The sequence below is a fragment of the Balaenoptera physalus genome (genome assembly GCF_965194825.1).
Source record: "Balaenoptera physalus genome assembly, chromosome: 2".
Taxonomy (NCBI): domain Eukaryota; kingdom Metazoa; phylum Chordata; class Mammalia; order Artiodactyla; family Balaenopteridae; genus Balaenoptera; species Balaenoptera physalus.
The window spans coordinates 110,456,496-110,482,200 of record NC_138883.1 but is presented as its reverse complement, the minus strand read 5'-3'; the positions used below and the strand labels follow the sequence as shown (position 1 = coordinate 110,482,200).

Sequence of the window (25,705 nt, the reverse complement as noted above, 5' to 3'; positions counted from 1 at the left end):
CCATTAAAACTCCTCAACTGCTCTATTACCTTATATGTGTAAAATGATGATGATGAGGAGGAGGATACCTATTTTCTAAGGGTATTTATGTGCCAGGCATCATGCTAAGTGGTATAATAATAATCATAATAATAACAACTAGCATTTAGTATGTTTCATGAGTCAATTAATTTATGATATACGCAGAACTAAATCCATCTGACAGATGAAGAAACTAGGGTACAGAGTAGTTAAATAACTTGCTTATGGTCCACACAGTTTGTAAGTGATGAAGCTGGGATTGGAATATGGATACAACTCTTGGCCTCTTAACCACCAAGCTACCCTGCTCTGCAAATGCCAGGGCCAAATGAGATCTTTGGTTCCCAAACATGGTAGCCTGAGAGCTTATTAGAAATACAGATTTCCTTGCCCCCCCGGACCAACTGGAGTATAATCTCTGGGACTGGAAGCCAGGAATCTATTTTAATATGCTCACAAGTGCTTCTAATAAATGCATCTATAGACCGGTGTGTGGGAACCATGGACTGACGCCACTCACTCTGAAAGCCATTGATTCTGAGGGTCCTCAGATTAGGCTCCTAAATGACCTATAACAATATGCTGGTCCAATCCCTTGAGCAAATGACCCGGGCTGTGTGCTCACGGAGTACGTCATCCATAACAAATTTCATGACACTGCCAACCCCCAACACTGCTCAATGATTCTCAACTCTGCTGCATATTAAAATCACCTAGAGGATTTAAAAACATTCATGCCCAAGGACCCACCCCAGATTTCCTGACTTAAGTGGTTGAAAATGGGCCGTGGGCAGTTTTTAAAGCTTCCCCAAATTATTCTCATACGCAACCAGGGTTCAGCGCACCCAATGAAAAAGTCAAATATTAATATCCATGAGGCCTGTGCTTTCAGTTGGGAATGAAGAGTGAGAAGACTTGAGTCTGAAATAATTTCTGCCCTCCCTTCCCCACCCTCATCAGGAGAGAAGGCTTCTTGGAGGAAATGACAAGTCATTTAAATTGATAGGTACAGGAGTGTCTGCCCAGCCTGCACCCTTTTCTCTGAGAAATGTCACTGCTAATAGTCCCTGACGGGTAGCTCCCTTCTCCCACGCTGGAGTCAAAGCACACCACCTGTCCCTGTCACAGCTGATTGGACACAGGTTGGCAACACATTCTCATATATATTATCTTACTCATACTAAGGTATTAGTGAATTAACTGGCCCCATGAGGTATCTGATCTTCAAAGAAAGGGCAATGCTTACCCCAGAGGAATGAACCTCAAATAGCATTTCCAATCTTCAGGAAGGACTGATTTTTGGTTGGCAAATCCTTCCCTGGGCCTCTCAAATTCCACCACCTGGGAAGAGGCTTGTGCCTACCTGACTGCCAGGATCTTCCTCCTGATCTCCCTTGACGTCTGGAGCAGGGGCTGGTGTGACCGTGACCTCAGGGAGCTTGGCTGGCTCCTCCTCTTTAAAGGATAAACATGGGATAGGTCAGAAGAGTGTGCCAGGTCCTGAGGGCAGCTGGCAGAGACTGGTGTGAGTGGCTACAGGGCTACTGGACTTGTCCACTTCAGGGTCACAGAAGGTTTGTTTGGGGAATTTCTTGTTAACAGGAAAAGGAAAATGATGTGATGTGAATTGTTACTGTCCTGTCCACAGAGATGTCTGCAGATGAGAGGACAGCTGGGAAGTGGCTCTCCTTGCTCTCCCTGTATTCAGACATTTCCATCCTGGCAATGTAGCCAAGGTTACTGTGAACAGCTTAAAAGAGAGGGCAAAGCCCCAGCTCTCAGCGCCTGACCCTTCCCCCTACCAACTGCATGGAGAGGAGCCCGATGATTTCAAAGGCAGCAGCTAGGGAGTCTTGGAATAGGACTGCAGGAGAGGGAGAACTGGAAAGTCTGGAGATCTAGGTTTAGGTACAGGCTCTCTCACTTCTTGGCTATATATCTTTGGGCAAGTCACTTGACCTCTCTGAGCCTCAGTTTCCTTGTCTATAGAATGGGAACAATGACCGCTGCTCTACCTCCCTCCCTCCGAAGCTGCTGGGTGGATCAGGCAGGCCTGGTGTGCTGTGCAGAGCCCACAGGGCAGTAGCTGTCTCACTACCGCGTCCCAGCTGCTACACGGATGCTGGATGTTTTCATCACCAGACCCCTGATGGTCCTCCCTCACTGGGGTTACTGGTCTCAGACCAGTTCCCTAGCAGCACTGTGTAGAAGTGACAGGAAGAAGAAATAGAGTCCAATAGAATCTCATTTGGGACGAGATTTAGCAAAAAAGAAATAGAAGTTCAACAACCCCTGCCAGGCCTTGCCTACCCCACGTGAGGAGAGTGCAGAGGGAGCCGTACGGGGCCACCCCCGGGCCTGCAGCCACGCCAGGAGGGGAGCACCCTGGAAGGAGGAGGCCGGAGGGCAGCGGGAGGAGGGGAGCACCAGCTCATCGCTCCAGCTGACTGGCTCAGCGAGGCCAGGAGGCACGCCCAGTCCCTGGCTGACAGGAGGGAGGAAGGTGGCAGGAGAAAACCCACTGGTCTCACCATCCTCTCACCTTCTGGTTTGCTCTCTGCTTTGGCCTGAGGCTTGGCTTTGGCCTCCTGATTCAAGCTCTCCTCCTCCTTGTCCTTGGAGGGCCGGGCTGTGAATGAGAAAGGAAACACATCTTATCCAAGACCACAGTATCCCTGCTACACCATTCAGTTAGGTTGGTCAGCTGACAGTCAGAGCAGCTGAAGTAGGTGGAAAGAGGCTGGCCTGGAAGTTGCAACATCTGGATTCTGGTCCTCCTAGGCTTGTTCATGGTGCCCAATTCCCAAACTTTTGCCTTAAATTCCCTACATTGTCACTAACTGGCTATGACCTTAGGTTGGTCACTCAGGCTAGTCACTTCCCCTCTCTAGGCCTACTTCCGATAAAATGACATGGTTTATTTTATTTGGGGGCAACAAATAGGATTTATTTCCTTTATGAACTCAAGTGACGGCTGCTTGAGTGCTGAACTGAGAATTCTGGTCCAAGCTTGGTAGGAGAGTAACATGATTCATTGCTGATGTCTGCAATGGGCAGGGAATGAAGAAATAATGGCAGGGAGATATTTTTGCCATCCTTGGACTAGATTGTCTGTAAGGTCCTTTGCAGCTTAATTTCTATGAATTTACTAGAAGCTTTGCTATGGCTCCAGGGGAACTACTGGTGGCCATGTTCATGAGCCTCCCCTCTCCAGTGGGAAAGGGGCAACAGCTGATCACCAAGTTCCCTGCCACTCTCCTTTGGACTCCAGACACCTGCAGCCCAAGCAGAGTCTCCTTCCAGATCCCTGTATACACTCTGTGCCTTGCTGGCAGTCCACAGAGCATCGTGCACAGAATAGTGCTGCCCTGATTTCCAGAAAAGAGAAATGGGGAAGTCAACTCTCTTTCAATATGACTATGTTCCAGGCAACATGCAAAGTGCTGTACATGTGTAATTTCAAGCTGAGAGGCACAAAGACTGAAGTGCAGGGGCTCACGAGGGTCCTCCTCACAGCTGTGTAGTCCGTGAGGGTGAGGACGATGCAGTCCGTAAGGGTAAGAGCAAAGTGGAGCCATGGGGTCTATTCTGGGTTCCAGGCTGGCTCTGCCCTGTGAGTGCTGGGTGACCTTGGGAAGCCTGTGTACCCTCTCTACGCCTCAGTGTCCCCTCTCTAAAAAGGCAGTAATATGATAGAGCACTGATGTGGGAGTCCATGAGACAAAATAAATAAATACTTTAACTGCTGCAATTAAATATTGCTAAGTTAGCGTGGATTCTGGAGCCAGATGCCTGGGTTTGAATCCTAGTTCTGCCACTTGCTAGCCATGGATCCAGCTGGGTGACCCTCTGTACCTTAGATTCTTCACCTATAAAATCTTACAGAGTGACTTCCCTGGTGGCACAGTGGTTAAGAATCCGCCTGCCAATGCAGGGGACACGGGTTCGAGCCCTGGTCCGGGAAGATCCCACATGCCGTGGAGCAACTAAGCCCGTGTGCCACAACTACTGAGCCTGCACTCTAGAACCCGTGAGCCACAACTACTGAGCCCGTGTGCTGCAACTACTGAAGCCCACGTGCCTAGAGCCCGTGCTCCACAACAAGAGAAGCCACCGCAATGAGAAGCCCGCGCACCGCAATGAAGAGTAGTCCCCGCTCGCCGCAACTAGAGAAAGCCCGCATGTAGCAACGAAGACCCAACACAGCCCCCCAAAAAAAAAAAAAATCTTACAGAGTTGTTGAAGGAATAAATGAATTTATATATGAATGTGCTTAAGCCAGTGCCTGGCACCTAGAAAATACTACGCAAGTTTTAGCTATGACAACAATGATGAGTTGACGATAGTACTTGAGAGCAGCTGTTCCACCCAGGAGGCAACTCTGCACTGCTGAGGCCCAGCATTCCAGAGGGTTTGAGTTAGAAGGGACCCTGAAGATCCTCTAGTCCATAATACAGGCAAACTGTGAAGGTTTGGGAATCAAACTCTGCCTGAGTCCACAGGATGGGCAGGACACAAAAGCAGGTCTGGAGTTTCCTTCTCTCAACCTGTCTCCTAAACAATCAGGCTGGTTGAGCTGCAGCTGCCTCTGGCAATAGGCTCCATCCTGCAGAGCCATCACTCTGGCAAGTGTGGTCCCTCGAAGTGTCCTGGTGGGCCTGCTCAGCGGGTCCCGTCAGAACTGAGATGTCAGGTGGTGGGCACTCCACTGCCTACCTCATGCAGACCGCTCCAGTGCCCCCTTGGCACTGATCAAACACTGCAGTCTTCTGTTGAACAACACATAGCTTTTCGAAGGGCTCCCCTGGTTCCAGTCCTGGTGCTGAGAATACCTGCTGACTGCTGGCTGGAGGAGCTGGCAAGAAAACCAAGTTCCCCTCTTTCCTTCTCCTTCCTCATCATACGCCCTAACCTCTCATTTCCCATGCCACCGAGGAAAGCAGGTCCGCTGAAGGGCCTCTCTGTTTCTCTCTATCTCTGTCTCTTTCTTTGTCTCTCTCATAGACACACGCACATGTGTGAGTGAAATCACCAGAAGAAGCATGGGATTCTAGAGAGGTAAAGCCCCTACCCAGGGTAAGAGTTCAGACCATGGATCAGCTCTGTGGACAGAGTTCATTGCTTGGAAAGGGTGGAAACATCTGGATAGCCATCTGGAAAGAGCATACGGAAACACAAACATGTATCTGCAAAGTGTTGGGAACAAAGGCCTTCATCCCAGCCCTGCGTGATCCCAGCCCTTCCTGGATGGAATCTCAGGGTGCAGGATCAGGGCCAGCTTCTCTGAGCGGGACTGCATCCCAGGCACATAAGCAATCATTCCCTGAGAGGGCCATTCCATACCCGCCGCACACCCACACAGGGTACCAAGCGTGCTTGTCTTCTGGGGATGATTGCCACTGGCTCCCCCAGCGCTTGTTTCCTCACATGGCCCCTCAACTCTCAGCGCGGCCGGATCATCTCCTTAGTATCAATCTCCTCTGACCTCGGCCTGGCCTGGACACGGCCTGGACATCACATAATCCTGTTAGGACAAGTAAGCCAGCAGATGGCTGCTGGTCATGGAAGTGGCCCAGGCAGGGGGCCCTGCAGTCCCGTCCAGGAGGTCTTTATCTTTAGGACTTTGCTGAGTCAGTGATTCCACGAGGAGGGCCAGGCCTAACCCAGGGATATAGCTTCCTTCACTGTGCCCAGGCCAGATATGCCCCCAGCATTGATCACCCACAGGCTGCCCAGTGCTGCAGACTCCACTCTTGAAACCCCAGGGGTACTGTTTTTCTGGAGCTGACAGGGGGGTGGCCTCTCCCAATGTCTGCGGAAGCTCCTCGTGAGGATTTTCTAGGGAAGGTTTGATCACCTCGTCTTTGACCATATGCTTGTTTTAAACAACCAACAACCCAATATCATATGTGAAGAAGATGCTTCAGGGCCTGAGAAATTCTGAGGTCCCTAAAATTTGTCCCTGGGGCTCATGGGTCAGTCTCTGGTGTCATATGCGGCTCAGTCCTCAGCCTCCTGCCCAGCTGCACTCCAACTCCTTGGCTTCCGCCCAAAGGCCAACATTTCCTTGATGGGCCTCATGCTGGCGCTCCAGTTCTGCACCAGTGTCCCAGAGACAGAGGTGCCCAAGGAGAAGAGAAGCGTACCTGAGGATGCCCTTTAGGGGCCTGCGAAGCCTGTTGGAGGTAGCTCTCTGGGGAAGCGGGGCAGAAGGCAGGGCTCGGTAAAGTGGGTGGTGAGGATCTCAGCTGCCTCCATCATTTGTCAACTTGGGCATCAGCTCCCACTACACTTCGGACCCTCACCACTCCCAGAAGTGGTCCTGGTGGCCCCCAGGGTGTCCTTTGGGATACCTGGCTGGGGGAGGGGTCAGCAGGCTTCCTAGGACTCTGGAGCTGAATACAGAGCCAAGGGAGGCACCATTCAGAGCTTCCAGCTGTGGGGCCCCGCAGGTGATGCCCCCAGAAGCAGCCCTGGCCACACTATCTTGCTGGAGACTCTGTGGGACACTGGGGCTGACTCATGGCGGTGGGCTCTGCAGGGAAGTCACGGAGGCAGCCCCAACATAGACAAGTGCAGGGCACACGACACTCATGGCCTCACTCACTGCAGATGAACCCTTTCATTTTACAGGAGGGACACGGAGACAGGGAGGTAGCGGGGTGTGGATACCTAAGGACCTTAGCTCCTCGGGGCCCTCTCCTGGTGGGTCTTCCCAGACTGCCTGCCTCTACCACCCTCTCTCCTCTGCTAACTCTCTTCCCACTCCCACCCTCACTCCACCTGCTGCCTCTCAGTTTTGCAAGTCCCAGTTCTTGTTCAGCTGCAGGAGGGAAGGAGTGGACGGGGAGACCACGCAGGTCTGGGCAGACCTTGCTTACCTTCCCCCAGAGCGTCCAGGCTGCGGAGTATGAGCTGGTAGGTGGTGCTGCGGATGGTGCTGTTGTGCAGAGAGGCCGAGCTGCTCCCTTGGGTCAGCACGGACGCGAGCTAAGCAGGAGAGAGCCGCGCAGGCCTCAGCGGGCCTCTGCCCGAGCCAGGGGAGGAGCCGCACGGGGGCCTCACTAACCCTCCTCCCTCCTATAAAGATCAGGCCAGAAGCACAGGAGCCTTATCCTGGCACCCCCTCTTCCTTCACCTCAACAGGACAGTTACAGTGCTTTCTTTCTCAGCCTCCCCTCAACTCTTCCATGACTGGCTAATTCTACATACCAAGTCATTCCCTAAGCTCTTTGACAGGGAGCAGACAACGTGTATTAAGGACACCACATTACCGAGGGTTTATCCATCCCTGCAAGTGCATCCTCAAAGAAACACTCTCACCCATACACCTCACAGACAGCCCCACGGTGCATGGGCACAGCCCCTTACAGTCCACAAAGAGCGTCTTGGTGCTTTATCACTGCCCCACCCCCAGACGTAAGCAAGGTTTTGATCCCCACCTACAGAAAAAGAAATGAAAACTCAACAAGGCTGAGTGGCTTATCCAAGGTCGTAAATGAAGGAGTCAAGACTAGCACCCAGGTCTTCTGATTCCAGCCGTTTCTTTTCTACCCACATGCTCAAGAGACCTTCACAGGCACACACATACACACATCTGTATGTGCAGACACACGGATGTGACACACATTCATTCACAGTGCTAAAAAAGAGACAACAGGTCCAAAATGGAGTCACTTGTGCTCTGCCCGCATCACCAAACCGAAACATAAAATACCTAACTGCAGTTTCAGCCCCCTCCCGGGAATGGACTCTTAACCAGTCAGTCTGGAATTAACTGGTTAGCACACTAGTGAGGTAATCTACCCGATAGACCCCTGCTGTCCCCCAAAGGAAGGTGACCTTGTCTGGAACAACCTGGAACTCCTTTCTATTTGCTAGATGGGATGCTGGGCAATTCATGAATCGTTGAATAAAGCCGATTTGATCTTTAAACTTACTCAGTTGAATTTTTTTTTTTTTAATTACAATAGCAACACACATAGAAACATCATCTGACTTACAAGGAACATCCAAAGTCAGACAAACTGCTTGCTTGGTCCCTCCCTCCCCACCAACCAACCCTCTGGATCTGAACTCTTCTGCCATCTAGTGGCTATGGTAACACAATACTTCACAACAGGCCTAGGGATTTTCATAGGATGGGGGAGGTTTCATTCAGACCCTGGCCTCTTCTCTCTAAGGTCCCCACTTCTTCCCAAAGGCCCACAGGCCAAAGGCAGCTAAGACACAGTTTTTCAGAAACCTCAGATCCCCCCGCCCCACCCCTCGTATGTTTCTCTTAGTTCTGGGGCATTCCAAAGCCGCAGGTAATTAGGCTTTTAGATCAATCATAGAGTGTTGGGTCTACAAAGTGGGACTTGAGTTCATCTAGTCCAGTCATTTTACTGATGCAGAATCCGAGGCCCAAGCTCACACAGGCAGTGAGCAGTGACATTCTGGACTTAGCTCCCAAGCTAGCACCTCCTCCAAGGCCACCTGGAGGTGACAGTCCCTCTGGCTCCTTCCCTGGCTCACCCTGGCAGCGTTCCCAGGAGCTTCCCAGGTCCGAGCCCAGCCCAGGATCCCCAGCATCAGGGCCACAGCGCCCTGGGTCTGTGGCTGTCCTCTGAAACCCTGCAGTATCCCCACTGGGCAGACTCCGCACGGCACCCACCTTCAGCTTCTTGTTATCCTGCTGCTCATCCACCACAACTGTCCCATCGCCCAGCTGCAAATAGGGACAGGAATCACAAGATGTTCACAGAGACCCTCACCCTTCCTCCCTACTTCCCTCTCTCTCCAGGGAGCCCTCATGTGGGAACACAGAAACACACCCAGAGATAACCTGGCCTCAGAAAATGTTTTAACATGTCCACCAGCCCCAGCCTGGCCTTCCACAGTCTGGCTTCAGCCTGCATGCAGTATTCCCAGTCAAATGTGTCCACTCATTGAGGTCCAGTAACACCAGCTACAGCTGTCTATCAGTCCCTCAAATGCACCATCCTCTTTACCCACCTCGAAACCCTCATCACACGGTCCCTCCTCCTCTGTTTGGAACCCTCTTTCCTCCACTCCCCATGTTTCAGGTCTCCACTTACATGTCACCTTCCTCTGGGAAGCTAAGGTGCCCGGCTAATTCTCTTTTATTGACTCCTTTTCCTTCATAGCACTTTCCCCAATCTATTTGTATGTTATTTGTATGTTGGCAAACCCAAGTAAACTGACTGTCCCACTAGCATCTTGAAGGCAGACTATTTCATTCATGACACATGCTTGTATGTCAAGCATGAGAACACTGCCTGGCACTTAGTAAGGGTTCAGAAAACGCTGGTTGAATGAATGAATGAATGAACAGTCTCCTGCATATACCTAACCTATTCCAATTCGTAGTCCCTTGTTCATGCCTTTCCCCTCTGCCTAAAATGCCTTCTCCATCCCTCTATGCCTACCAATTTTTCAGAAAATTCAGGGTGAATTCTTACATAACACTTTCCCAAATGGCCCCTTTCACCCCCAGCCCAGCCCTCACTCCAGCTCTCTACAATACCTCTCTCCTCAAAAGCTGTATAACAACAGTGGACACATTTTGTGATACCAAAAATCTGGCTCTATAATCGAGTAAGTGCTTGCTAGTGTCCTGGGGAAGCTGTAGGGTAGCCAGCTGGGGAAGGGGACAGACCTAGAAGGTCCAAGATGAAGAATCATTACGCCCACAGTATTTACTCTCTGAACCACCAGCTTGCCACTTTGCATTTACTATCTCGTAACACCATCCGAACTTTTAAAGAAATCATCGTTGTTCACACATATTAGTTGTCTACCCGGCTAGACTTCACGTCTTTTTGAACTATGATATAGTTATCTCTGTTCCCCTAACCTGTGGCATAGTGTCTTGTACACAGCAGGTGCTCGGTTAAGGAGAGCTCAACGAGTTGATACGCCAAGTGACCTCTAGCGCCATCTTCAGACAGCAGGGTCACCAATGGCTGCCCCCAGTAATTGTCTTCACCTTCCACTGCCTCCCCCACCTCACCAACCTCCACGGCCAGAAGTAGAACTGGACTTGCTACACTCCCATCTCTGCCTGATCAGAAAATACAGAGAATACTGCCTGATTCAGGGCCACCCACCCATCCATCCGCCCAATTTGTTCATTCATTCAGTTCTTAATTTCTGAGCACCTGCTGTTTACTGGGCACTATGCTAGTGCTGTAGGGATACAAAGATGTTTAGGGCATGGATTCTACTTACAGAAAGGAATTGAGACCAGTGATAACACGAACACATGACAAAGCAGAATGTGCCTGAAGAAATGAGAGGCACAGATTAAGGTGCTGTGCTGGGATGGACACGGAAGCCTTCTGAAAGTAGATGAAGTCTGGATAATCTTTGAAGGATGGGGGAGGTTTGAATGCTTGGATACACATTGTTGAATGAATGAACAAATGGATGAACATACAAATGAATGAAACAAAGCAGAAATAACCAATCTGAATATGAAGGGGGCACTGTGGATTTTCTGGACAAACCCCCTCTTTCACAATTCTGGGATATTGGAGGCTACAGCACCAAACCCCACTGGCCCAGCCACCTCACTATTTATCACATCCAACTCTCACCCAATGAGTTCCTAGAAATACGAGAGGCCAGGCTACCCTTTGGGATGGCTGGTTCTGTCCACAAAAGGGCAGGAGAGACTGACTTTTGCCCCACGAAGCACATGCCTAATGATTTCTCTTCCATTCAGATTTATTTAAATCAAAATAATTCTCTACGGGTTCACTGTTCATTGTACATATCAACATCTTCTACCCTCCGTATGCACTTCTAACTTTCTGAAGCCCTTCACATGCATTTTCTCATTCCATATTACTAATTCTATGAAACAGACAAGGCTAGTATTATTATTGCTATTCTGGCAGATGACAAAACTGAGATGTAGAAAGATTCTGTGACTTTCCCACACTCACAACAATAGTGACAGAACCCCCGACCTCCTAATCTCTACTCAGAGGATTGTTTTTGTTGTTGTTTTTACTAAATCACATTTCTTTTCCCAAGCATAAATAAGGAAATGAAGTCAAATTTATATTTCCTAGTGGCTCTGTTTCATATTATTGACATTTCAGGTAAATGGATATAAATGTTTGTCTACATTTGAGTGGGACTGATGGGTCCATATATGGGTAGCGGTACCAGCAAGTAGGTGCTTTCAGAGTATGCCCTTATTACAAACACATTCCCACATCCACCTCTCACACTACACCAATCATCCTCCTCTTTCTTCAGCCCCACCATCCCCACCTTCTCCCTCTCCTCATGAAAATTAACCAGAGGGCTAAGAAAACCAAAGAAGATGTCTTCATGCCAGCCAAACCCCCAACACCTGTGATGCATCTTGATGAGGATGAGCAACAGGATCCCTTGCAGCCAGCCGTTCACGGGAACCTGTGGTGGCGAACAGAGCGACCCTTCAGGGGGCTTGTCCTCCTGACCTCCAATTCCTATCTCCCACGGATGTAGCAGTTAATCATTGACCTCTCCCTTTCTAGACCACCCATGACACAGTTCCTGAACTGCACATTCTGGTCTGTGTGTTTTTTTAAACATTCATTCAACAAAGATTTACTGAATCCCTGGTTGAGTCCTACCTTCACTGAATACAGTCTGGCACCCTGAGCCACTCACCTGTCTAGGCTGGAAACCCAAAAGTCTACCCAAATTCCTCCTCGCTGCCTCACAGCTCATCTACAACTAACTGTCAGATCTAGTTCCTGAAAGTCCTCAAATTTGGCCTCATTTCTCTATTCTCCTGCCTACAATCCTGCAACAGCCTCCTGACTCCTGGACTGTTCCTCTTCTGGTTCCTCATTCACTCTTCAGCCAGAGTGATTTTCTGAGCAAAGCACATCATGTCCCTCCCCTGCACCCTGGGGGCTCAGTGTCCTCAGGAGGGAGTCCACACTCCTTAGCTGAGCATATTCCAGCCTCCCGTTTACCTCCAGTTCAGTGCTGTCCAATAGCAATAGAACGCAAGCCACACATGTAATTTTAATTTTTTTAGTAGCCACATTTTTAAACAGTAAAAGAAACAGGTGAAATTAATTTTAATAATGTACTTTATTTAACCCAATATATTAGAATTATAATTCAACATGTAATTAATATAAAAATATCAATGAGCTATTCTACCTTTTTTCTCATACTAACCCTTTGAAACCCAATGTATATTTCATACTTACAGCACATCTCAATTCAGACTAGCCCCATTTCAAGAGCTCAGTAGCTACATGTAGCTAGTGGCTCCCATACTGGACAGTGCAGCTATAGTCTCATCACCCTCTCTCATTCCCCTGGCCTTTACACATGCCTAGGAGACTCCTATCCCTTCTTCAGTCAGCCAACCCCTGCTTGTCCTTCAAGATTCAGCTAAGCATCACCTCCCCTAGGAAGCCTTCCCTAACTTTTGTTGAGATGTCCACTCTCGGCAGTGCTAAATCCCTCAGCACTTACCTATATCACTACACATGATATGGTAAATATTACTTTTACTTTTCTGTCTTCCCCACTAAGGGGGATTTACCACAGAGCTGATGAAGCTTAAACTTCAGGGCCCATCTCTCCCCTCACAAACCCTTTCTGAGGCCTCATATTTAATTTTGTAGCAATAGTTTTATATTCCTTTTCTTAAAGAGTGTCAGACCCCACAAAACCTGGATCAACTCCTGCTCCTCTGCTAGGTTGAGCCCCTTGAGGGCTGCCTTAATTCTCACTGTATCTCCAGACCCTACACAGGTTTCATACAAAGAGATTCCATAAATGTTTGCCAAATGAATGAACATCAGAGTTTTTGGGGCTTAATCCTAATCTCTCTCTCTCTTTCAGAGTAGCATCAGCTGGTCCTTGATTTTAATAACCATACATTTGTTGGCGATTCACAAATCTCTATTTCCAGCCCTGACCTTGTTCATAAGCTTTAAGCCCATTTGTACAACTGTCTCGTAGACATATCCACTTGGAGGTGACATAAACACTCAAACTCACCATTCCAGAGCGGGAACTTTTGAGTCTTCCTAAACCTGTTCTTCCTGTGGTCTTCCTTTTCTCACTAGATGGCGCCACCATCCACCCTGCTGCTCAAGCGAAAAACCTTGACTTCCACTCACCCTCCACATCCACACCATCACCAAATCCAGACGATTCTGTCTTCAAAATATCTCTCAAAGATACACACACACACACACACACACACACACGTGCACACACGCTGGATGCCCACAACAGCCTCCTAACTGGACTCCCTACTTCCACCCTTGCACACCTACCATTCATTTTGTACACAGCAGTTAGGGAGTGTACATTTTGTACACAGCAGTTAACTATGACTCCTCATTACATCATTTCCCATTGAACTTCAAATAAAATCCAAACTCCGTATCTAATCCACAAGGCTCTGATGAAGCAGCTCTCATCCCCGTCTCTAGTGTTATACTGTACCACTCTCCCCTTACTCACTATACTGGCCTCCAGTTCTTTCCTCTAGTGCACCAAGGTCCTTCCCTGCTCTGAGTCTTTGCAAATGCTGTTTCCTCTTCTTCCCCTATGGAGCATGGGGAAGAATTCCAGAAGAATTCTCATGGAACTCTACTTGGACTGTCTACCTGAACTTCTCCTCCTCCAGGAGGACTCCCCTGCTCTCCCTCGCTAAAGGGGGCCCACTACCTACAGTCACTCTCCATCACATACACTATTTCCTTCACAGCACTTTTCATACTCAGAAATATGTTATTCTACTTGTTTATCATCCATATGCCCACTCCCCCACACTAAAACATTTTCTGTTAGTTTTATATTTCCAATTTATTCAGGTAGCAGAGCATCTAGAAATCATGCTGTTATTTGTAGAACACCATGAATATCTAATTTCATATTTAATCTCATCCCATACACTAGGAAAAAAGATTGCTCTGTTGTATGAATAGCAGAATATGTAAAATCTCTTACAAGCATACACACATCCATGGAAACAACACGCTGTTCTACCAGGCATGATCAGATGTTTGAGTTTTTCTGTTAATATTTGTTTGTTTCTTATGCATTCATTTTGTCATCTGCTATCACCCACCAGCAGATGAATGCTGAAAGCTTAAGAAAATTTTATGAAGAAAAGAAGCCTTTATACTGAGAATCTGATTCTTACCATATTTTCCTGACAACTGGATGGAAGCTGACTATTATTTAAGAAGTTAGGTAATTCCCTGGACTCCACACTCTCACTGCCGAGGGCCTGGGTTTGATCCCTGGTCAGGGAACTAAGATCCCACAAGCTGTGTGGTACGGCCAAAAAAAAAAAGGAGGGAACCCCTCAGCCTAGCTAGGATGAGTTCTTTGGGAGCAAAGTGGATTCCCTGCAGGCTAGTAAGGTCAAGCCCACAGAGGCAGGAAGGGCCCTGGTGGCTGCTTCCTGTCCAGCACCCCTGTCTCCACAGCAGATAGCTGGCTGTCTGGCAGTACAGGTCACTGGAGTGAATGTTAACCCTGACAGGAAAGGGACGACTGGTTCCTAAGGAGGCACCAGGTTTGTCTGCTTGGGGTTTCTGTCGGTTGGTTTAATAAAAAAAAACCTGCCAAGAAGAAAATAGCCTGCAATGCACTTAAGAAAAGAGTGGCAGACTTCTTCCTGGAGTTTCACATTCTGAAGTATTCCTGTGGGCTGAATGTGGATATGGGGTTTCCAAAGGAGCCCGGACCAGTCTCATTCCCCACCTTGCATCCCTTTTCACCACTGGTGCCCCACAGGGCTGTCTTGCCCATCAGCATCTCATGCAGCTGGTCAGTTATTTCTAGCTAAGCTTGTAGCTCTCTCTATAAAGAAGGTCCCATCATCCTTCAAATACAAATAAGGCTTTTTGGCCAGGCTAGAGCCTCAACTTTGGCTTTCTGCAACTATGCATGGTCAAGGAAGGTCAAATATTTATCATTTGGGGCCAGAACAAATAACACTGAGAGCTTTAAAACCAGGTAAAAAAGTTTCAGAGCAAGCTAAGTTAGACTGTGCTGATAACTATGCAAACATTTACCATTTCTGGGCTTCCCTGGTGGCACAGTGGTTAAGAATCCGCCTGCCAATGCAGGGGACACGGGTTCGAGCCCTGGTCCGGGAAGATCCCACATGCTGCGGAGCAACTAAGCCCGTGCGCCACAACTACTGAGCCTGCGCTCTAGAGCCCATGAGCCACAACTACTGAAGCCCGCACGCCTAGAGCCCATGCTCTGCAACAAAAGAAGCCACCGCAATGAGAAGCCCGCGCACTACAACGAAGAGCAGCCCCCACTCGCCGCAACTAGAGAAAGCCGCGCGCAGCACCAAAGACCCAACGCAGCCAAAAATAAATAAATTAAATAAGTAAATTAAAAATAAATTATCTTTTAAAACAAAAAAACCAAACATTTACCATTTCTTCATTGGGTTCATGAAAGGCATCCTCAAACCAATACATGTCAGTTTGACAATGTTGTCTGAAATATTTTTAGCTTTGAATTTTTTTTTTTTTTGCAGCCAGTGTCAAAAGACCCTAAAATAGTTACTATGTGTCTATGTTCAATGATACATCTTTTTTTCTTTTTCTGAAAATACCCTTAAGTAAATTCTGATTAGAATCATTCACAAAAAAACCTTTATCCTGGTTCTAGATTACCAGAGCAGAATAAAAAGTAAAGTGAAAGGTCCTCCAGCTGAGAAACTCCCCAGATATCAGTTGGGTGAATATCTGATATGAAAATGAATCGTTCTCTGCTGATCTTACATCTCCAAATTGTTCAGGTAGGAGAACACCTGCGATTATGTTGCTTAGTAAAACACCACAGGGGTATTCCTATTCGTTTACTTATTGTCTGTGGCTGCTGTCATGCTACAACAGAGTTGAGTAGTTGTGATAGAGACTATATGGCCTGCAGAGCCTAAAATATTTACTGTCTGGCCCTTTACAGTAAAAGTCTGCCAACCCCTGCACTAGTCCATCCCATTCCCTTTACAGATGAGCAGCGTGAGACCTCGAAGAAAAGCAAAGTGACTTTGTAGTACTTTGCACAGTGTTCCCTTTATCAGTTACTTTTGTCTATGCCTGTCCCTTCTAATGGAAGGGACATGATCTTTTTACTTCCCACACTGCTTTTCATTTAAGTGCTTAATAATACAGGTTTGTGGAGTTGCACTGACTTGCCCAGGATAACAGGGATAGTTAGCCATGGATACTGGGTTAAAACCCAGATGAATGGATTCATAAACTGGTGATAAGGACCACCAACTAGCTGTGTAACTTTGGCAGAGTTAATTATCCTCTCCGAGCCTCAGAGTCTCCTCATCTGCAAAATGGCAATAACAATTTATTCTTGCAGGTTTTTTTTTTTCTTTTTTGGCCAGGCCGCGGGGCTTGGGGGAATCTCAGTTCCCTGATGAGGGCTTGAACCTGGGCCCCGGCAGTGAAAGCCCAGAATCCTAACCACTAGGCCACCAGGGAACTCCCCTCCTGCAGGGGTTTTATGAGAAATTGTCAAGATAATGTACATATGTCATAGGCCCTCCACAAGTATGGATTCCCTCCCCTACTCCTTTTTCTCTATAAACTGGAGACCCTGACCTGTTAGAGTTCCCTGAGGAAACCACCCAATACTTGCGGAGCTTCTGCTTTAGGGATGAGACGTTGGGCTCAGCCCTTTGGGAGATATAAAGATTATTTCTCCCATTTAGTGGCAATGAGGAGCCTAACACTGTGGCCGCACCTCACCCCAGGCTGCCAACAGAGGAAGCGGGAGGCCCAAGTGTCTCTCCTGTTCCTGTTTCCCTCCAAGAAGGAGTTGGCTCCCACTACCCTCTAATTGTCTTCCCCCTGCTTAAACTTCCTGAGCACTTGTGGCTTTGATTTCTCCCCAACCCTCCTCTTTGACTCCCTACCACTCGATCTGGCCTTTCCCCACTTCTCTCTTACTTCCTTACCTTTGGGTGTGTGGCTGACGGCATAAGCCCAGTTTCCCTGACCCCCTGCCTTCTCAAGGAGAAGCTCAAAGAAGGAACCCATTAGTCAGGGAAGAGGTGTGAACTGATAGGTCAGTGTGAGTGAGTGAGTGAGTAAGCAAGGCATGTTCATTTTCATAAAGTTTCATAGTTAAAGTAAGATAATTTGCCGAGGTGAGTACACATTCTTGCATAAATCACAAAAATGAATACCAACATAGTTTACTAGATCAAAGACTGGATTTTCAGAGAACTGCTTCAAGAATTCAAACAGAATGGCTTCCCTCAGTCCGTCAGTGAAGTACAGGATAATTTACCTCCCTCAAACAAGATCATAGGTCTTGGGGCAGCCAAACACAGACAGAATGATATAAGCAAAGGCAGTTACCACTCTCTCTGGCTATAAGAAACCTGGGGTGAAATTCCAAATCCAGATGTTTTTTAAAATTACTTCAAAATAGCTACAGTTTTTAAATTATTTGGACTAATTTTTAGAAGGCAGTTGTTAGTGCTGCAAACTCCTAACTATAGGTTTTCAATTTTAAATAAATATAAATTTACTTTCAAGGACAGCCAGTATTTCAACCTGTTCTTTTTTAATAATGCTGTTAATTAAAATTCATACTGGATCTGTTTCAATAAATAGATATGAACAGTTGTAATCAGCACTGCTCTCACTGGTTGGCAAAGAGCTGCTACTAAAGGCTTTGAAGAATCTTTTAAGTAAGTTACAAATTCTCTTTTGAAATCATGATTATGCTTTACTTGCTTGGCAAGCTTTGCTCTGATGGTCTAGTTCTGACAAAATTGAAAATTGAGAATTTGCAGAGTTTAAATAAAAACAGAATTACTATGAAGGACTGGGAGGCAAGTCAAGAAGCATTTTGATGTGGACCATTTTTAAAGTTTTTATTGAATTTGTTTCAATATTGCCTCTGTTTTACATTTTGGCCTTTTGGCCATGAGGCATGTGGGATCCTAGCTCCCCGACCAGAAATCAAACCCGCACTCCCTACATTGGAAGGTAAAGTCTTAACCACTGGCCCGCCAGGTAAGGCCCAATTTTGAAAACTGCTGGCCTAATGTATACCAAGGCATTAGATACTTTCTCAGAGAATAGTACCAGACTTCATGGCCACCCTCAGCAAAGCCTGCCCTGAGAACTTCAGGAGGAGGGAGGGCCCTGTTTCCTCATATTAAATGAGGTAATGCTCTGAGCCTCCCTTTCTTTTTTAAGTCTCTGGCTTCTTAGAGCAGTCATCTGGAGGGAAATAGTACTGAATGGGGAGTTAGGATACTGGGTTCCCATTCCAGTGTGGATACCTTCTGGCTGTCCAACCCTGGGCAGGATATTTCTCCTTTTTGGGCCATCTGCAAAAATGTACTAATTGGAGGTCGGCTGACCAGATCAGACAAACAACAGCTGTGCTGGGCCTGACAGAACGGAACTCATTTAGACACAAGACATTATCAATGAATGTTACCGCTAAACAGAACAATTTGCATGATTAGTTGGACTCTGTCATTTCCACCAGAGATGGGAAAGGACCTGTCCAAGGTCACACAGTTAGAGGCAGAATTGGATTAGAACCCAGGTTTCCTGACTCTCAATTCTATGCTCTGAACACCACACATACCTCAGAAGTCCTAAAGGAAGTACATTTCATCTCCTTGTATCACACATCTCTGAGACATGTTGCTGAGTTTGGTCTCCATCCTGCCTACTCATCAAAACTGCACTGGATTAAGCAGCTAAGTCCTTCCACTCTTTGCATGCAAAATTCTGCTCACACTAGTGGCCTGAGATCTGAAACAGGCAGGCTATGAACCAAACTTTGCCCAAACTCACCCTTTAGGAGCATGAGAGAAATGGGGGTCTGTGTTCCCTAGGGTACCCTCACTTTGGAGTCTCAAGGAACAAAAAACTTGGGGATGAATTTTTAGAGATCACTTCCCCAATTAAATTTCACTATCCAGATTATTGAATCATGCAATGAATTTAGCAGGAAGGTCCCTCACAGGGGCAGAGAAATTCTTGGAAAGGAACTGTGGAGTCAGAAGAATGCCCCAGAGTTGGAGCTCTCAGTCTCCAGTCAGCACAGAGAAAGGGCTCTGCACCCAGGGCTGGCTTGTCAGTGGATGAGTGGAGCTCCCATCTTCAATACTTTAAAAACAAAACAAAACTCAAAAAGCCTCCTCCTTCTCAGACCGTAACCAAACTACCAGCCCCTCCAGGTCTGGAATGTGAACAAACAGGATTAAATGAAAGTGAGGGTGCTAGATAAACCCTACACACCATGCCCATTTTATCATTTTTCCCTGCCTGATATCTCCTTGGACATTCTCCAAAGCCCAGCTCAAATCTCATTTCTGAAGACCCAATCAGAACAACCCGGGTTCATCCTGGCTCCACCATCTATTTGCTGTGTGACCTTGAACAAGTGGTTTAACTTCATTAGGCCTCAGTTTCTTCCCCTGCCAATGGGGGATCCTAATAATAACCATTTTATAGGACGATTAAGGGCTGACCCAAGGTCACTCCTGCAAAAGCCCCAGCATAGTGCCTGGCAGAAAACAGGACTCTATAAATACTGAATGAATTGCAAGGGAACCAGAACACTCACTCATCTCTTGAGGTCTGACCTAGCACTTTCCATTCTTCAGTCCCTGGCTTTCCCCCACCCTTTTGCCCAAAAGGGGGTAGAGAAGCCTGAGCCAACCTGTTCTTACCTTGTTAAGGTCCCCTAGGGCCATGACCTTGGCCACTGGCCTCTTGCTGAGTTGCTCCTTCACGCACAGCTCAAGTTGTTTGTTCCACTTCATGGTGAACACATAGAGGGCATAGGCCAGCAGAAGCAGCAGGCTCTCCCACCAGACAATGAGGTTATCCAGGAAGAAGAGGATGAGCATCATTAGGTCAAGGATGTAGAAGGTGATGTCACGGAACAAGGGCCACCAGGTGAGGTTGAGGATCTCCCGGGAGAAGAGGGCACAAGTGCCAATGACAAAGAGGATGTTGAACACCGCAGAGCCCACTATGGTGCCGATGCCCACATTGCTATGGGAGATGAAGATGCCAATGAGGGAGGTGAAGAGCTCGGGGGCAGAGCCTCCAGCAGCCATGAACGTAGCACCTGCCACATCCTCAGAGATCTGCAGCTTGTCTGTGATGACACCCAGGGCTGGGACAAAGTACTCGTCACAAACGATGGCCAAGGCTACAAACACATACAGCATGCCAAAGATGTGCAGGACCACCCAGCCCTGCCTCCGCTCCTTCACACTGAACAGGTCTCGGGGGTACTCTGCCTTGGGGTGGAAGTCTGGCTGCCCAGAAGGCAGTACTGAGGGACTGGGAGCCTCTGGCATCCCAGCTGTTGTCAGACTGGGGGAGGGGACAGTGGGCGAGACTGGGACTGGCTCCACAACCACACAGTGATGGACCTGAGTGGTCGGATTTGCCCTGACCCTGGGAGTTGCTGGAGTGGTGGGTGCTGGGGAAGGGTTCTTCACCAGCCCCCAGAAGGTGGCTGAGGATATTCCAACGGTTGGTGCACTGGTTCTGGACGAGGGATTCCTAGCCTTCCACGCAGCAGTAGAGGCTTTGGTTTCTGCTGGGCTGCTGCCTGTCGTGATGCTTACTGTCACCTGCCCCTCAGAGATGGCTGCGGTGTGCTCCAGGACTGTTCCTTGGGGTGTTGTCAGCTTGTTTTTTCCCACTAACCCCTGGTGGTTGGTTGAGCTATTATTGTCCACTCTTCTGGGGGTAGTTAGGGTCTTCTCTTCTACCACATTCCTTGGAGAAGTCAAGATGTCTGTTTCTAAGTCATTTATCAGGAAGGGTGGGGCGTTATCAGTTACTCCCTTGAGAGGAGTTGGGGTGGTTTCCTCCACTACTGTCTTGGAAGGGTTGGTCTCCAGTATTTTGTTGGTTGTCATAATTTCACTGTCTTTCACTGTTGCTTTGGGGGTGATCCCACGGCTCCTGGTCATTGTCATGAATGTGGATGGGTCGTAACTGGTTACCATCCTACCAAGTGGGGATGGGGTGTATTTCCTCACCTTTCCCCTGGCTTGAATTGGGCGGTAGCTCTTCACTGCTCCCCTGGGTGTTGCTGGGGTATAATTATTTACTGCTGGTCTGCCTGAAGTTGGAGGGTAGTGATTCAGTGCTCCACTGGGTGTGGCTGGGGTGTCTTCCTTCACTTTTTCCGTGCGGGCTGCTGTTGGGCTGTCGCTGCTCTTGGGTGTTGCTGGAATGACGTTGGCTGTTCTTCTAGGTATACTGGGGGTGTTCTCCATTGTTACACCAGGTGTTATTCCATCTCTGCCCACTGTGGCTTGGGGTGCCCATGTCTCAACCTCCATTTCAGAGCTAGATTTTGGAGGGTCATTGCTCACCATCATCATCTCATTGTTGGAAAGGTCCCGGCTGGCTAGTTTTACAGGCTGTTGGGAAGAGACTGCTGCCCACAGTGAGGGGAGCCCCCGGGGGCTCCTCAGGTACTGGTAGGTGGAACCCATGATCAGCATTCCCAATAGGAAGAGGAGGCGCCTCCAATGAAGCCGCTTTGGCCAGAGTAACCGCCTCTCCTGTGCCCCCATCCTGATCAATTTCCCCATGATGGCCAGTTATGCCTGGTTACAGAAGGCCTCTCATTCTGTCCACTGAAAGATGGGGGGTTGCTCTGGGATTCAGATTAGAAATCAGAGAAGATTCCTCCATGAAGCCCAGCCAGGGGGTAACCACAAACCTAGAAAGAAAAAAAAAAAGAAGAGGTTATTTGCTCCTAAAAGGAGAGCTGGGATCCACCAAACCCTTATCTGGAAGAGTGACTATTCACACAGGGGCCTTTGTAGTGAAAGTCAGTTGTTTCTGCTGGAACAAAACAACCCCTGCCCCCTGCTCCAGGGGGCAATGTCTGCTCATGGGAAAAAGAGCATCTTGGGGTCCTCTTTACTGTGTAGGCATGCCAGCAGCCCAGGTTCCTGAGCTGGGTCTACCCAGCTCTCCTTGGGATCCTTGCAAGAGGTCTGCCCACACTCCACAGGTCCAGCCAGAGTTGCTGGGAGCTCAGTCATCTGTAGCTGGTGCCCCAGGCCACAAATCTCACCTTATCCAAGGCAAAAGGGAAGTAAGGAGATATGATTTTAAGCTTTAGACAGAAAGGGGCAGTAGTGGAAAGCAGTGCAAGGCTCTATGTGTTTTTACTGGACTGATTTAAAACGATTCCACCGTCATTCAAAGAGGACAAAGCTTAAAATTTAACGTCATGAAGCTTCCCAGACAGTGGTTGGTGTCATGGGAGGAACATGGGGAATAGAGTCAAAGGCTGGGTTCCCAAATCTGCTGCTTACTAGCTGTTCCACCCTGGACAGGCAGAACCTCAGTGCTTCATCTGTAAAATGGGCATGATAACATATGCACTGATTATGCAAAGATTCTCTCTGAAAGGACATCTGGAAAAGGGAAACTAAGGGTCAGGGATCAGAGGGAGACTTACTTTTAAGTATATCCTACTGTTCAGTCTAACTGTTTAACCTTTTTATCATGTGCATGTTATAATATTTTAAATTTAATTTCATAGAAATAATAATAGTAATAATAATACCCATCTGTGTAAATAGTAATAACAATACCTATGTCACAGGAATGTTGGGAGAGTAAAAACACATCCGGTCTGGGAAAAGCATTGTACAGAATCAATGCCCCATAGGGGTTAATTTTACATAAGGACTCAGGAGGGAAAAACATTTAAGGCCCTCAAAGAATTCTCAATTTATAAAGAAGGGCAGAGAAGCCCAGCCCAACTAAATATGAAATCTCTCATCAATGTCCACAGGTTATTACAAAACAATAACTAGAAATGATCAGTTTTGCATATGAAGTAATATATTACAAGTTAGATGAATAACCCATAGAATCTTAGGTCATTAAAGGTGGAAAGAATTACTGACACTGTTTAATGCAACTCCCATTTCAGACATGAAGAAACTGAGGTCCAGAGAGATGTGACTTGCTCAACATCACACAGCTAGTGAGCAGCAGTGCAGATGAGCTTTCTAATGTCCCAGTCTTTCCAGCATACCACACTAATTAGCAATGCAAATACAACTGTCTTAAAAAGCAAAAGAGGGGAAAGCAAAATAAGTATGGAATTAGTGAATTTCCTTCTTTGTCCTTGATTCCTATCATTGTCTTTCCACCATCTCCCTGTCTACCCTAACCCTCGCCATATACTCAACACTCTGAATCTCCAAAAGAAACTTTGGAGAGTATCTCTTTCTGGTGTGCCAGTGTTATGTAACAGAGCTGAGCTGGCACCCCAGCTGATCCCTCCTACCTAATCACATAATTTACCTTCAAACCTGGACATCTGGGTATCTTCTCAGTTCTGGATCCAGGGTCTCAAAGAGTAAGTCTGAAGCTGTACAGCAGGGAACACCCCATCTCCTGCTCCCAGCTCCCCTATGGAATCCTAATTCAAGGCAGGGTCAGGTATGAAGGGCATCTCAGGGGAAGGATATCCAATCCCTGCTAATACCCGCCTCTAAGAAGCTTATCAGGGCATTGTACAAGTTCTGGGTCCCACTGTCTCTGCCAGAGCCTGAGAGAGCAGACCTTCCCCCAAAGACATAGATGGATTCTCTGTGGGCCCCTGCATTCAAGGGGGAAACTGGGGGAACTTCTCAAACTAATTTCTAAGCTCTGAGAATGAGAGATGATCCACAGTTTCCGGAAAGATTTGGAAAGATTCTGAAGGCACTCTGTGGGAACCAAGAGAAAGTGCCTGAGGCTTAAAAGATCAGAAGACCTCAGTTAGCACCAGGCTTTGTTTGCTACTGTGTGATTCTAAATGTAATTTAAATGTAAATGGAGAGATAATAACACCTGTTCTACCTATTTGAAGGGTGGATGTGACAATCAAAGTTAAAAATAAGGCAATATCTACTCAATTTTGCTGTAGAACATAAAACTGCTCTAAGAAATAAAATCTATTTTTAAAAATGAGGGAATGTGGGAGAAATACTTTACAAACTTTAAAGCATTTCACACATGAAAAAATATTTTATTAGGCCTAAGAGAAATTCTTGAGGGACAGGGCACTGACAGATCTCCCCAGTGCAGGCTGGGACATAGTGTCAACTGAAACAAAATGCACAATCTAAAAGTAAATAAAATCAAATGTTTTATTTGGGGCATTACTGAAGACTTAGGCCTGGAATACAATCTCTCAGATAGCTCTGAGGGACTGTTCCAAAGAGGTAAGGGAGCAGCCAGGATATACAGGAATTTTTGCCAAAAAACCCCAGGTAGTCAAACATCAAAAGATTACAGCTAGTTAAAGAAAAACCAGACATCTCAAGTTGAGTTAACTGATTTTCTATACCTGGGACGATGCAAGAGTCTGGGCTTAATGAAATTATTCCTTTGATATGCACCTTACCTATGGGGGTGGGGGCAGCTGCAGTGCCTGATGGCTTGATGGCCACAGCATCCTTTGCTTACTGATATGGCAGGTGACATTATTTGTCCACAGCACCTCCTCTTGGTCATAAATTCGACCAACATTTGGGAGGCATTTTATGACCAATTTTGTCCCATGGCACTAGGAAGTGGTTCCTGGATCAGGCAAAGATTCTGTTGATAGGCCACTCAATGTGCTACTTTTTGGATCAGGCCCTATTGATAATCTAAAATTCTCTGGAATATGCTGGCGGTCCAGTGGTTAGGATTCAGTGCTTTCACTGCCGGGGCCCGGGTTCGATCCCTGGTCGGGGAACTATGATCCCACAAACCGCATGGCACAGCCTAAAAAAAAAAAAAAAAAAAATTTATCTGGATCTCCTGTCTTACTAGTCTATTATGATCCAGGAAATATTTTCCCTTGCTGCTTCCTCCCATACCTAGAGTTGCACTATTACGATTATTCTACATAAAGTTTTACAATTTAAAAGATCCATTGTCTGGTCACTGACGAGTAGTATTTTAATAGCGACTCAAACCAGTAAGATGCAAGAGGCACCCCCATAAGAGAGTGGAAAAGATGTAGCCTCCACAAAATCTAGCAAGTTTACTCCCAAAAACAGCCTAAGAAAGTAAAGAGCCTTCATTGTACAGGTGGATGCAATGAACGTTAAGATGACAAAGGCTCCTTCTTGGCTGGGACCCCTTATGACAAATTTCTCTGAGAGCTGGCACAGCCAGACCAAAAACAACAATAAAAAACTGCTCAGAATCCCAGTCTATTCCACTGGCTGTCAAATGAACACCATATGTGTACCGCCCAGATGGCAAAGACCAAGCTCTCAAAACACACACACACACACACACACACACACACACACACACACACACACACACACACACACACACACACACACACACACACACACACACACACACACACACACACACACACACACCTCTCTAAGAATATCAGGTAGAACCTTCACATCTCAAAGACACAAGGAGAGAACTGCAAGTTCTCCCTAGAAGGACTTCTGTTTCTTTAAGGTCAGAATTCTGAAAAAACGTTTTATCAAGCTGGCTTTCTCTAACTTAACTGCTTACACAATAAAAAGCCCCATATTGGACATTTTCAGGGAGAGATTTTCTTTAATTCCCAATTAACTAAGTACTTGTAGCTAAGTTTGTATATACATAAACCTGGCTGGGGTATTAGT

The 25,705-nt window shown here is 47.2% G+C and overlaps 1 protein-coding gene and 1 long non-coding RNA gene across 3 annotated transcripts in view; both read right to left on the bottom strand.

Annotated features, from left to right (window-relative positions):
* LOC309654381 overlaps positions 1–25,705 on the bottom strand; it is a 198,033-nt gene that overhangs the window by 60,605 nt on the left and 111,723 nt on the right. The gene's annotated exons all lie outside the window — the stretch shown is intronic.
* The window catches only part of SLC24A1 (solute carrier family 24 member 1), a 37,641-nt gene that overhangs the window by 4,404 nt on the left and 7,532 nt on the right, over positions 1–25,705 (bottom strand). Inside the window, exons 4-9 of one of the 2 annotated variants that reach the window (XM_082445486.1) lie at positions 23,379–24,830; positions 19,748–21,771; positions 8,678–8,731; positions 6,903–7,011; positions 2,564–2,650; positions 1,385–1,476 (exon numbers count right to left, since the gene is read on the bottom strand). In XM_082445486.1, the coding sequence (XP_082301612.1) occupies positions 1,385–1,476; positions 2,564–2,650; positions 6,903–7,011; positions 8,678–8,731; positions 19,748–21,640 (2,235 nt within the window). In that variant the 5' untranslated portion in view covers positions 21,641–21,771; positions 23,379–24,830. Of the gene's footprint in view, positions 1–1,384; positions 1,477–2,563; positions 2,651–6,902; positions 7,012–8,677; positions 8,732–19,747; positions 21,772–23,378; positions 24,831–25,705 lie in introns of those variants that run through there. The other variant, XM_082445487.1, reaches the window with a different exon arrangement.